This window comes from Ovis aries, chromosome 3 (assembly GCF_016772045.2).
Source record: "Ovis aries strain OAR_USU_Benz2616 breed Rambouillet chromosome 3, ARS-UI_Ramb_v3.0, whole genome shotgun sequence".
Classification (NCBI taxonomy): domain Eukaryota; kingdom Metazoa; phylum Chordata; class Mammalia; order Artiodactyla; family Bovidae; genus Ovis; species Ovis aries.
In genome coordinates, this window is record NC_056056.1 from 20,234,337 (window position 1) to 20,247,409 (window position 13,073).

The following is a 13,073-nucleotide window of genomic DNA, read 5'->3' on the forward strand; positions in this document are numbered from 1 at the left end:
TCATAAATTAATAACATAACCACACCCATGAAGGTAGAGAGGAAAGGAACTGACCTAGGTTACCTTGGAAAACAGTTGTAGTGTATATAATGAGAGCCAGGTTTCTCACTATCCAAAAAAGTAAATACAAAAAAGAAAGGAGGAAGACTAGAATGAATCCTGTGCTGTAAAACTAGAATCAGAAGTATCATATGAACTCATAATTTTTAATATACTTCATATACAGACTGGTAAGTACAGAATTAAATATGAACATGTATGTGCACGTGAGTTAGTATAGTATATACAACATACACATGTCCACTTACAGGGTCTAGAAGTAATGACACTCCAAAAGCAATGAATACATCTAACACCCAAATACTCATTTTTAAATACCATTCTTGAATAAAAGGAATTAGAGCTTCTTTGAGAAGTATTTGTTTTCAGGGCTGGGACACAGAAAATACAAAATAGTGTTCAACTACTTACAGTATAAAGAAAGAAAAAGAAAAGAAAATGCTCCCCAGAGGATACATGTTAAAAAGCTAGAGGAGCCAACTTAAAAGACTTCACAAGATAAGCAAACTTTGAACTGAGTTTCAAAGTGTGAGTGGGAACTTGCCAAGTACAGTGTATTCAATAGCATGTATTAGATTGGTGTAAATATAGTTGCAGTTTTGGATCATGAATTTTAAAGCATCATAACTAGGCTCAAACACATCTTTATTAATCAAAATAGGACGCATTATAATCAACACATTTTTGCCAGTGAGAATTAAGTTTGTTTATTCCTGTGGCGTAAAAATGCATGCCTTGTGAATCAACGATCTCTTGGAAAGCATTTTCTGCCTCCTGCTGGTTGTGGAAGCATTTTCTCTACAAAAAGTTTCAAGATGCTTAAAGAAGTGGTAGTTAGTTGTCGAAAGGTCAGGTGAATACGGTGGATGAGGCAAAACTTCGTAGTCCAATTTGTCAACTTTTGAAGCATTGGTTGTGTGACGTGCAGTTGGGCACTGCTGTAGAGAAGAATTGGGCCCTTTCTGTTGACCAATGCCGGCTGCGGGTATTGCAGTTTTCAGTGTATCTCATTGATCTGCTGAGCATACTTCTCAGCTGTAATGGTTTCACCAGGATTCAGAAAGCTCTAGTGGGTCAGACAGGCAGAAGACCACCAAACAGTGAGCACAACCTTTTTTGGGTACAAGTTTGGCCTTGGGGAGTGCACTGGAGCTTCTCAGTCCAACGACTGATGTGGTTGTTGCTGACTGTCGTACAAAATCCATTTTTCATTGCACGTCATAATCCGATTGAGAAATGGTTTGTTGTAGTTGTGTAGAATAAGAGATGACACTTCAAAATGACAATTTTTTCTGATTTGTGGTCAGCTTACAAGGCACACACTTATCGAGCTTTTCACCTTTCCAATTTGCTTCAAGTGTCAAACGATGGTAGAATAGTTGACATTGCTCTTCGGCAACTTCTTGTGTAGTAGTTGTTAAAGTGGATCAGCTTCAATGATGGCTCTCAATTGGTCGTTGTCAACTTCCAATGGCTGGCCACTGTGCTCCTCAACTTCAAGGCACTTGTCTCCTTTCAAAATTTCTTGAACCACCACTGCACTATATGTCTGTTAGCAGCTCCTGGCCCAAATGTGTTGATGTTGCGAGTTGTCTCCACTGCTTTACAACCCATTTTAAACTCAAATAAGAAAATCACTTGAATTTGCTTTTGGTCTAACTTCATTTCCATAGTTTAAAATAAATACAAAATACACAGCTAGTAATAAGTCATTAAAAAATACATAAAGCGAGAAATGAGCATTAAAATGATGTATAACACAACCACATTTATTTATGTATTCCAGTATCAACTGGCAAAGTTTAACAAAGCAAAATGGCAATTGCTTTTGCACCAACCTTATATAAAAGCCAGGAATCATGAAATACCATGGGTATAAAAGAAACTATTTAAGACCTCTGAAACACAAGGTACAAGAGAATAAATGACAGAGAATGAAGGTAAAACACTAGGTAGGGATTATATCACCTTAACAGGAGGCTTCAGGTAACTAAGTAAGGAGTTCCAACTTTAATTAATAAGTGATAGAAATCTACTAAAGGGTTTCAAGCTTGAGAGAAACATAAACAGGTATGCATTTTCAAAAGCTTCCTCAGAAGTACTTTATCTTATATGGATCAGATAATGTGTGCTTGCTGAATACATCTAGTGTTTCATAACTGACCAAAAAATGTCATCAATCGAAAGATTTACTGCAAACAAAAAATGGTCCGAGGATTTAGCATAGTCGATGAAGCAGATGTTTTTCTGAAATTCCCTTGCTTTCTCTATGATCTAATGAATGTTGGCAATTCGATCTCTGGTTCCTCTGCCTTTTCTAAACCCAGCCTATGTATCTAGAGGGCTTCCCTGGTGGCTCAGATGGTAAAGAATCTGCCTGCAGTGCAGGAGACTCTGGTTCAATCCCTGGGTTGGGAAGATCCGCTGGAGAAGAGAACGGCAACCCACTTCAGTATTTTTGCCTAGAGAATTCCCTGGACAGAGGAGCCTGGTGGGCTACAGTCCATGGGGTCGCAAAGAATCAGACACGACTGAGCAACTTTCACATCTGCAAGCTCTTGGTTTACACACTGCTAAAGGCTAGCTTGCAGGATTTTGAGTATAACCTTGCTAGCATATGAGATGAGTGCAATTTTCTGGCAGTTTGAACATTCCTTGGCATTGTCCTTCTTTGGGATTGGAATGAAAACTGACCTTTTCCAGTCCTGCAGCCACTGCTGAGTCTTTCAAATTTGCTGACATACTGAGTGCAGCACTTTAACAGCAACATCTTTTAGGATTTTAAATACCTCAGCTGGAATTCATCACCTCCACTAGTTTGTAGTAGAGCTTCCTAAGGCCTGCCTGACTTCACACTCCAGGATGCCTGGCTCTAGGTGAGTGACCACACCATCATGGTTATCCTAGTCATTAAGATCTTTTTGGTATAGTTATTCTGTGTATTCTTGTTACCTCTTACTTACTAATAGCCTGTAAGAGCTTATAGTATACACATTACAATGGCTATGTATTAGAGAAAGAGAATAAAACAAAAACAACTGAAAGGGGGAAAGCATAATTTAAAAAAAAACCAAATGAGGTCTTTGTGTGGATAACTAATACAATAATTTGTGAGTCAAGGAACATAATTAACTACATGTACCTGAATTAAAAATAGTAAACAAAATTACATATACCATCTTTTATTTTGCCCTATAGAGAGACAATTTAAGATATTTAAACAGCTGAATTTAGTATTTACTTACATGCTTGTAAAATAATTTCATAAACACCACATTCTGACCTGTTCCACACTTGCATATTCAACATCTTTCTTTCCTTAACCACCTTTACCCATCCTAAAACACAAGGTGTGATTTTTTTGGCACCCTCCCAAAGGTTCTTGGTTTAATGAAAATCAGAGCACACTTGTGGAAGTGCAACACATAAATATCATTTGTTATGTATAACAGACATTAAAAAGTTTAGTATTCTATTAGATAATTATTTCATTTTCATTAATTTTCACTGGTAATCACTTTATACTACATAAACACCACAAGAGGGAGCTTTGGTCCACCTACTAAACACTGATTAATGTATGCACAAACATAGTAATACTCTATGAAGAAGACCAAGAGAACCCAAGAGATGTTACATTTTAGCTGGGTAGACAGGGCATACAAACCTAGATAGAAAAAAGTGGCCTGTGAAGTACAGCATGAATTCTAAGTGAGTAACATTATGGACATTATGACAGAGAGTGATCAGTCACGTTAGCATTATCAAAGAAAACTTTCCACATGAGGTAAAAAAAATCAGAGCTGAGCTTGAAGAATATGGATCACTGATGACAATCAATAAAAGTGAATATCAAATAGGTGGCATAAATAAGTTGAGAAGTAAAGAGGAAAAAAAAATCAGCTTAATTCCAAATAAAAGTCTTGACAAGATAATTAACAAGAATACACAGAAATAAAACATGATCTCTCCCAATCAGGAATTACCGCCAGGAATTACAGCACACTTACAGAGAGATCATTATAAACATGAACTAGTTTTGACTGGTAGCAAATGTTTGTCAAAATGCTATGAGGAAGATGATTACTTATCTGAGTTCTTATTACTCTTGAATTCACCAAATCTACAAAGTATTCTACAACTAGATGAATGATTTAGTAAAGGAAATGTTTTGATTTAGATATTTTATTACCTTGTTTGAGTCATTACATAGTAAAACTAAATTTCTTTTTTTTTAAATTATGAAGTCTAGATATGTTGTTTTCTTTTTGTCTCTTAAAAAACTAGCATTAAAAAAAAAAAACTCGCTTGTTACTTACTTCATCCATCTTCATACATGTGCCAAAATCTGCTAATTTTAGATGCCCATGTTTATCCAAGAGCATGTTGTCAGGCTTCACATCTCTGTGAATTAAACCCATGGAGTGTATGGCATCCAAAGCAAGAACAACTTCAGCAGTATAAAATTTGGCCCATTTTTCAGGTACATCATAGTTACTCATAAGGTTTACAAGGTCTCCACCAGGCATGTACTCCATTACCATGTACAGATACTTATCATCTTGAAAGGCACAAAAGAGCTGGAAAACAAAACAAGAAGGAAAAAAAGTTTAAAAAAAGAAGAGGGACTTCCCTGGTGGTCCAGTGGCTCAGACTCTGCACTCCCAGTACAGAGAGCCTGGGTTTGATCTCTGGTCAGGGAACTAGATCCCACATGCCACAACTAAGACCCAGTGCAGCCAAATAAATAAAAATATTTTAAAAAAAAGAAAGAAAGAAAACTATAACTGTTAACAGAAAAAAATCCCAAAATCAATACTGCTATTGAAAAAGACAAATTACTATAAAACCAACACAGAGTTAAACTTTATGAAATCTTTGACTTTAGATCTGGATATCTTTAATGGAGAACCAGTTATCAGATAAAACTATTATATGGATATCTTCTTCATGCTTAACTAACGAAATATGCATAAATGTATCATTTTCCCTCTTGGAGAATACAGGAATCTATTTAAATAGACATATTTTAAAAGAGAAACAGAATAAGAAAGAGGAATATACAAGGTGATGACAAAAGAATCCATAATAAAATAGCCCAACTTTCAGCAAATAAATTCCTGCACATAACTCACAAAGCAGAGAGCTGAGTAGACAGAAACACCTAAGATACCAGATTCAATAGATACCAAAAGAGGGAATAAGTCCCATACCACTGGGAAGAGTAATTCATAGCCACATATGGGACAGGGCTTTCTCCCTTCCTTTCCCCATCATCTTGTTCATAATCAATAGCAACTGACAGTGTTAATGCACTCAGACTAAAGCAGTGGCACTGGGACCTGAGAAAAAGGACACCAAGCTAGGGGAGTTGCTGAGGCATAGTTATCAGGGTCTCCTAATAAATCAGGTGAGAATAGGTCTATTATTATTAGCACCTAAGATAGGTCCTGACCCCCAGGAGAGACAAGAAACCACAAATTCAGAAGGAAAGGTATCTGTACATTCCACCCAACAATATGTCCCACCTCTTCCTGAAAGCATACAACATAAACAGAAAAGATTTCCACAAACAGGAAAAAGAACAAAAACAAGAATCTAGGTTTTACAAATAGCAGAAGAATGAGGAGAAGCAAAAAGCAAGAGAGACAGGGAAAGGTATATTCAATTAAACAAAGAGTTCCAAAAAATATTTAGAAGAGACAAGAAGGTCTTCTTCAATGAACAATGCTTAATAAGACAAAAACAACAAAAGGTGAAAGACTAGAGATCTCTTCAGGAAAATTGGAAACATCAAGCAAGCATTCCACCCAAAGATGGGCACAATAAAGGATAAAGGTGGTAGAGACCTAGCAGACACTGAAGAGATCAAGAAGAGATGGAAAGAATATACAGAACTGTATGAAAAAAGATATTAATGAACTGGATTACTATGATGGTGTGGTTAGTCACCCAGAACCAGACATTACGGAGTGCGAAGTCAAGTGGGCCTTAGGATGTATTGCTGTTAATAATATAGCTAGTGGATGTGATGAAATTCCATCAGAACTATTCAAATCCCTAAAGGAAGATGCCACCAAGGTTTTTCATTCATTATGTCAGCAAATCTGGAAGACCCAGCAGTGGTCACAGGACTGGAAAATCCTCATCCCAATTCCCAAGAAGGGTAGTACCAAAGACTGTGTCAAACATCAGACAATTGCACTCATCTCCCATGCCAGTAAGGTCATGCTTAAAATCTTGCATGCCAGGCTTCAGTATTACGCGAACCAAGAACTTCCAGATGTCCAAACTGGGTTTAGAAAAGGAAGAGGAACTAGAAATCAAATTTCTAGCCAGCATTCGCTGTATTATAGAGACAGCAAGGGAATTTCAGGAAAATATGTTTCCATCAACTACACTAAAGCCTTTGACTATATGGATCATGACAAACTGTGGGAAGCTCTTAGAGAGATGGGAATACCAGATCATCTTACCTGTCTTCTGAGAAACCTGTATGCAGGTCATGAAGCAACAGTTAGAACCCTGTATGGAACAACTGACTGGTTCAGGATCGAGAAAGGAGTACAATAGGGCTGTTTGCTGTCACCCTGTTTGTTTAACGTACAGGCTGAGCACATCATGAGAAATGCCAGGCTGGATGAGTTGCAAGATGGAATCAAGATAGGCAGGAGAAACATTAACAACCTCAGATATGTGGATGATACCACTCAAGAGCAGAGCGAAAAAGCTGGTTTAAAACTCAACATTCAAAAAACTAAGATCATGGCATACAGACAGAAGGGGAAAAGACAGAAGTAGTGACAGACTTCCTCTTCTTGAGCTCTAAAATCATTGCGGACGGTGACTGCAGCCATGAAATCAGAAGACGGTTGTTTCTTGGCAGAAAAGCGATGACAAACCTAGACAGTGCTTTGAAAAGCAGAGACATTACACTGCCGAAAAAGGTCCATGTAGTCAAGGCTATGGTCTTCCCAGTGGTCAGGTATGGTTGTAAGAAGCTGGAATGTGAAGAAGGCAGAATGCTAAAGAATTGATGCCTTTGAACTCTGATGCTGGAGAAGACTCCTGAACGTCCTTTGGACAGCAAGGAGATCAAACCAGTCAATCTTAAGGGAGATCAACCCTGAATATTCACTGGAAGGACTGATGCTGAAGCTCCAGTATTTTGGTCATCTGATGTGAACAGATAACTCACTAGTTATCTGATGAGTGGGAAAGATGCTGGGAAAGATCAAGGGCAGAAGGAGAAGAGGGCATCAGAGGATCAGATGGCTGGATGGCATCACTGATGCAATGAACATGAACTTGGGCAAACTCCGGGAGATGGTGAGGGACAGGGAGACCTGGCGTGCTGCATGGGGTCACAAAGAGTTGGACAGGACTGGGCAAATGAACAACAACAAGAATCAACAGTTGAGAAAAACCAGTATCATGAAATAAAGATTTGAAAGATTTTTATTCAATAAAGATTGAAATAAAGCAATTCAAGAAATAGAAAGTTAACAGTCAAGGAGATGCTTAAATAGGACAAATTAAGAACAGCCCTAAAAATATGAAAACCAATAGCCTCAAAAGAGTAACAAGTCACATCAAGTAAACAACAGGATGATATGGGAAAAAGTCTGAAGCTTTGGCATTAAATATACAAGTAATTATAAGAGAAAAAACAAATTAGAAAGCAAGAAAATTGAGCAAAGTAACTTTCTCTCTCTGAAGTCACTGAAGGATTCAGAGATGAAAAACAGAGCAAAGTTAGCAAGGTTCCAACATCTAGCTAAATGCAGCCTGGAAGAGAGAACACAGACCAGAAGAAAAAGAAAAAATAAATAGCAAACAAAAACTTCCAGAAGTGAATCAAATAAAAAATCTAGATTGAAAGGACGGCAAATGAAACAAAGAGAAACAGATAGTGCTAAACTCTCAGAAACCCAACAAAGACAAAATGTATCTTATGTACAAAACCCAAATCATATTGTTAACAAACATTTCAGCCAATACAGAATACAAAGAACAGAGATATAGCTTTAAAAATATGAAGGAAAAAAATTTCAATTCTAGAATATGGCAGTCTAAAAAAAAACCCAATAAAATGGCAAAATAAATATGTATTACATCATTCATATTCTTAGAAATCTGATAACAAACCACTTCTGAAAGAACTGCTCAAGGAAAATGGTTTGACAAAATGAATAAATCCAAGTAAGAGAATTATATGAGACATAAGAAAAGGGGACAAATAAAATAATCAAGAAAAGTTTATTAAATATAATTACTGATACAAAATTAAACACTTTGAGAGAGTCAAGTCAAAATTAGAATAATTTTTAAATGGAAGGTGGTAAGATACAGAGAAGAGAGGGACAAAAAAGACATTATAAGGCTGGTTACCAAATTGAGAAGGGTGTGTGTGTGTGTGTGTGTGTGTGTGTGTGTTTACCAAATTGAGAAGGGTGTGTGTGTGTGTGTGTGTGTGTTTACCAAATTGAGAAGGGGGTGTGTGTGTGTGTGTGTGTGTTTACCAAATTGAGAAGGGTATGTGTGTGTGTGTGTGTTTACCAAATTGAGAAGGGTGTGTGTGTGTGTGTGTGTGTGTGTGTGTGTTGACCAAATTGAGAAGGGTGTGTGTGTGTGTTGACCAAATTGAGAAGGGTGTGTGTGTGTGTGTGTTGACCAAATTGAGAAGGGTGTGTGTGTGTGTGTTTACCAAATTGAGAAGGGTGTGTATGTGTGTTTACCAAATTGAGAAGGGTGTGTGTGTGTGTGTGTGTGTTTACCAAATTGAGAAGGGTGTGTGTGTGTGTGTGTGTGTGTGTTTACCAAATTGAGAAGGGTATGTGTGTGGGTGTATACCAAATTGAGAAGGGTGTGTGTGTGTGTGTGTGTGTGTGTGTGTGTGTGTGGTTACCAAATTGAGAAGGGTGTGTGTGTGTGTGTGTGTGTGTGTGTGTGTGTGGTTACCAAATTGAGAAGGGTGTGTGTGTGTGTGTGTGTGTGTGTGTGTGTGATGCTACTAATGCTAAATGGCAAAAGGAAAGATGGATATAAATGGAGAGACACTCATGTTTCTGGAGAGAAAGTCTGTATCATAAAGATGACAACTCTCTTCAAATTGATCAACAGACTCAATACAAACTCTATATCCCAGCAAGTTATTTCCTAGGAATCAATAAACTGATAATAAAATTTACATGGAAATGCAAATAACCCAGAAGAGCCAAAACAGAACAAAGCATCACAATCTCAAACCTCAATACAAAACTACTGTATCAAAACAGTACTGGTATGGTATAATGATAGATATACAAATCAGTGGAACAGAAGTGACAGTCTAGGAATAGCCTTTATATTTATAGGTCAAAAAAATATATATATAATATATATGTATATATATATATATACACACACATACATACAAAGGTGTCAGAGCAATTTAGTTGGAAAAGTACAGTCTTTCTAATGAATGGTGTCTGAATAACTGGATATTCACAGGCAAAAACATGAACATTTTTAGGCCCCTACTTCACATCATACTCAAAAATTAACTCAAAATAGATCACAGGACTAAATTTATGAGCTGAAACTATAAAAATCTTATGAAAGAACAAAGGAAAAATATTTATCACCTTAGACTAGGCAAAAATTTCTTCTAATATAAAAAAAATTGGCAAAATGAAAAACTGGTGTAAGATTTTATCAAAATTAACATATTCTGGCTTCAGAAAATCATATGAGAAGAGGAAAAGACAAACCACAGACTGAAAAGAAATACTAACAAGTGATATATATGATAAAGTATCTAGAGTATGCAAAAGACTCCTACAACTCAACAGGAATATAAGCAACATAATCTTTTAAAGGGTAAAAGTCTGAACAGACATTTCACCAAAGAAGATACAAGAGTGGTCAATAAGCACATGAAAAGGTGCTCACTATCATCAGTCATTAGTCAAAGTTAAAACCACAGTGAGACCTCACTTTACACACACCAGAATGACTATAATAATAAGAAGAAGAAAGAATATCAAGTGTTGGCAAGAATATGGAGAAACTGGAACCTCATAGATTCTGATAAAAATGTAAAATGGCACAGCCACTTTGGGTAATAGTATGGCAACTTCTTTAAAAGTTAAACACAAATTTAGCACACAGCTAAGACTCCATTCCTAGGTATATATCCAAGAGAAATGAAGTATGTCCACAAAAGACTTTTATGCAAATGTTCACAACAACATATTCACTATTTATAACAGTTTAAAGTGGAAGCAATTCAAATACACATCAAATGGTAAATGGACAAAGATAATGGAATATCCACATAACTCCTTCCCCCTCAACTGGGTATTCTGCAATACAGCTCTGATGCCAAGTACTTAGAATTAGCATCAGACACCACAAGTTACGAGCCCAGTCTTTCACATGACTGCCTTCACTTTAGACATTAGCTGTACTTCTGTACCTTGGGAGTCCCCAAGCCACCAGCATTCTGGTTAACTACAAATTCTAGAGTTTCCATGACTCAGGTTCAATAATTTACTGGGATAACCCACAGAATTCAGGAAAGCACCATATTTTTTACCACATTTTACTGTAAAGGATACACATAAGATGAGGTCTGGGAGGCAACAGAGCTTCTGCATCTCCTCCTTGTGGAATCAGGGTGAATCACCATCCCAGTACATCAATGTCTTTACTAACCAAGAAGCTCCACTGAGTGTCAATGTCTGCAGCTTTTATTAGGATTTCATTATATAGGTACAATTAACTATATCACTGGGCATGTGATTAAACTCAATTTCCAACCTCCTTCTAGTACTCCTAACTTGAAAGGCTGAGAGTTCTAATCCTCTAATCATGTGCTCATTTTTTTCTAATGATCAGCTCCCATCTCATCCAGTTCAGTCAGTTCAGTCACTCAGTCATGTCCAACTCTTTGCGACCCCATGGACTGCAGCACGCCAGGCTTCCCTGTCCATCACCAACTCCTGGAGTTTACGCAAAATCATGTCTATCTCCTCCAAAAGTTATCAAAATGCCAACAGGAGTTGCCTTATTAGCATAACACACAAAATTGAAGAGCTTTTGAAGCTCTGTGCTAAGAACAAGGAACAAAGACTCTTGATTAAACCACATATAATGTGCTATGCTACTCAGTACTAAAAAGAAATGAAGTACAAGACATCCAACAATGTTCATGAACTTCAAAATCAGTATGATAAGGGACATGGACCAGATCCAAAAGACAGACAGCATGTTCTATGATTCCATTTACCTGAAATGTCCAGGCAAGGCAAATCTACAGAGATAGGAAGCATACCTGTGGTTGCCTGGGGCAGGAGGGGAATGGGAAATGACTTTAGGTATAAGTGATCATTTGGGGATGATGAAGCTGTTCTAAAAATCAGATTTCAGTGATGTGTGTGGCCTGTGACCTGAACTACTAGATAACCAAGTGGGAGATTATTTCTCTTTGTAGAAGTATTCTACTCAAGAAGAAATAACTCAATTGGAATATTACCATTTTGCAATCTTTACAAAATTAATGATCTCAACAAAGCACAGACATCTGGTAAAATAACAAGAGTAAGAGATAGCCAGACATTAGCCTCCTGAAAGAAGAAAACATTACCCATGAAGCTGTCCTGCCACGCTCCCCATCACACCTGATTGTGATCAAGCCTTTATATTTAATCACCAACTAACAAAAACATAAATGAGAGGAACATGTTAAAACTACACCACAGGATGAAATCAGCAAAAACCAGGTTTCTTCACCAAGTGGCACAAGAGAAAACAAGCTAAAAGTGTTTAGGAATATACTTACTTGGATGTATGAAACTATAAAGGAAAGCAGGTAAGTGCTTACTATAAAAGAAAGGACACTAGAAAGCACCCAGAGAACCCAGCAAACTTGATATATAGGTGGATTAAAAAAGAAAAAGTTCTTTCAGCAAAAATATTATTTTTAATGTGTAATATTCATCTATTAAATTTAAAGTACACTAAGAATATAGCTCTAAAAAATACAGATAGGTCAAAGATTTATATTATAACATAATCTATATAAAAAAAGTTAAAAGGGTATAGGAATAAATTATGGGGGCCTTCATACAATTAAGCACTTAATAACCATAAACAAAAGGGGCTAAAAAAGGAGGGGCTAATATTTGGAATACTGTTTGCTAATCAACTAAAATTGATTATAGGTTTATTTATGACCCATTATTTTCACTGCAAGGAAGACAGATTCCTAACAGAAATGTGGGAACATATGTGCCAAAAATTCATATGAAAGAAAATTGAGCACAACATTATTGATAATTGGAGAAGGAAATGGCGACCCACTCCAGTACTCTTGCCTGGAAAATTTCATGGACTGAGGAGCCTGGTAGGCTACAGTCCATGGGGTCGCAAAGAGTTGGACACGACTGAGCGACTTAACTTTTCCACTTTCACTTTATTCATAATAGCCAAAAGGCAGAAACAACCCAGGTATCCATGAATTGAAAAATAAATAAAATGTGGTGGATCCATACAACAGAATATTATTCACCCATAATAAAAAGAATCAAGTGCAAGCTGTAACATGAAAATATGTTGAAATATGCTCAACCTAAGCATGTTGAAAATAATATACTAAATAAAAAAAGATGTCAAAAAATACCACATAGTGTATGATCACATTTTCACAAAATGTTCAGAATAGGAAAATCTACAACACAGAAAGCAGATGAGTGGTTGCCACTGGGCAGGAAAGACTCGGGAGTAACTGCTAACTGGTTCAAGGTTTCTTTTTGTGATAAAGTGAAAGTGAAGTCGCTCAGTCGTGCCTGACTCTTTTGTGAAGCCATGGATAGTAGCCTGCACCAAGCTCCTCCGTCCATGGGATTTTCAAGGCAAGAAGTACTAGACTGGGTAGCCATTTCCTTCTCTGGGGAAACTTCCCAACCCAGGGATCAAACCCAGGTCTCTCATATTGTAGATAGATACTTTACTGTCTGAGCCACCAGGGA

The 13,073-nt window shown here is 37.0% G+C and overlaps 1 protein-coding gene across 1 annotated transcript in view; it reads right to left on the reverse strand.

Moving 5' to 3' along the window:
* ROCK2 (Rho associated coiled-coil containing protein kinase 2) overlaps positions 1-13,073 on the reverse strand; it is a 134,955-nt gene that overhangs the window by 55,617 nt on the left and 66,265 nt on the right. The window contains exon 5 of the mRNA XM_060413818.1: positions 4,380-4,640. Within this exon, the coding sequence (XP_060269801.1) occupies positions 4,380-4,640 (261 nt within the window). The remainder of the gene's footprint in view (positions 1-4,379; positions 4,641-13,073) is intronic.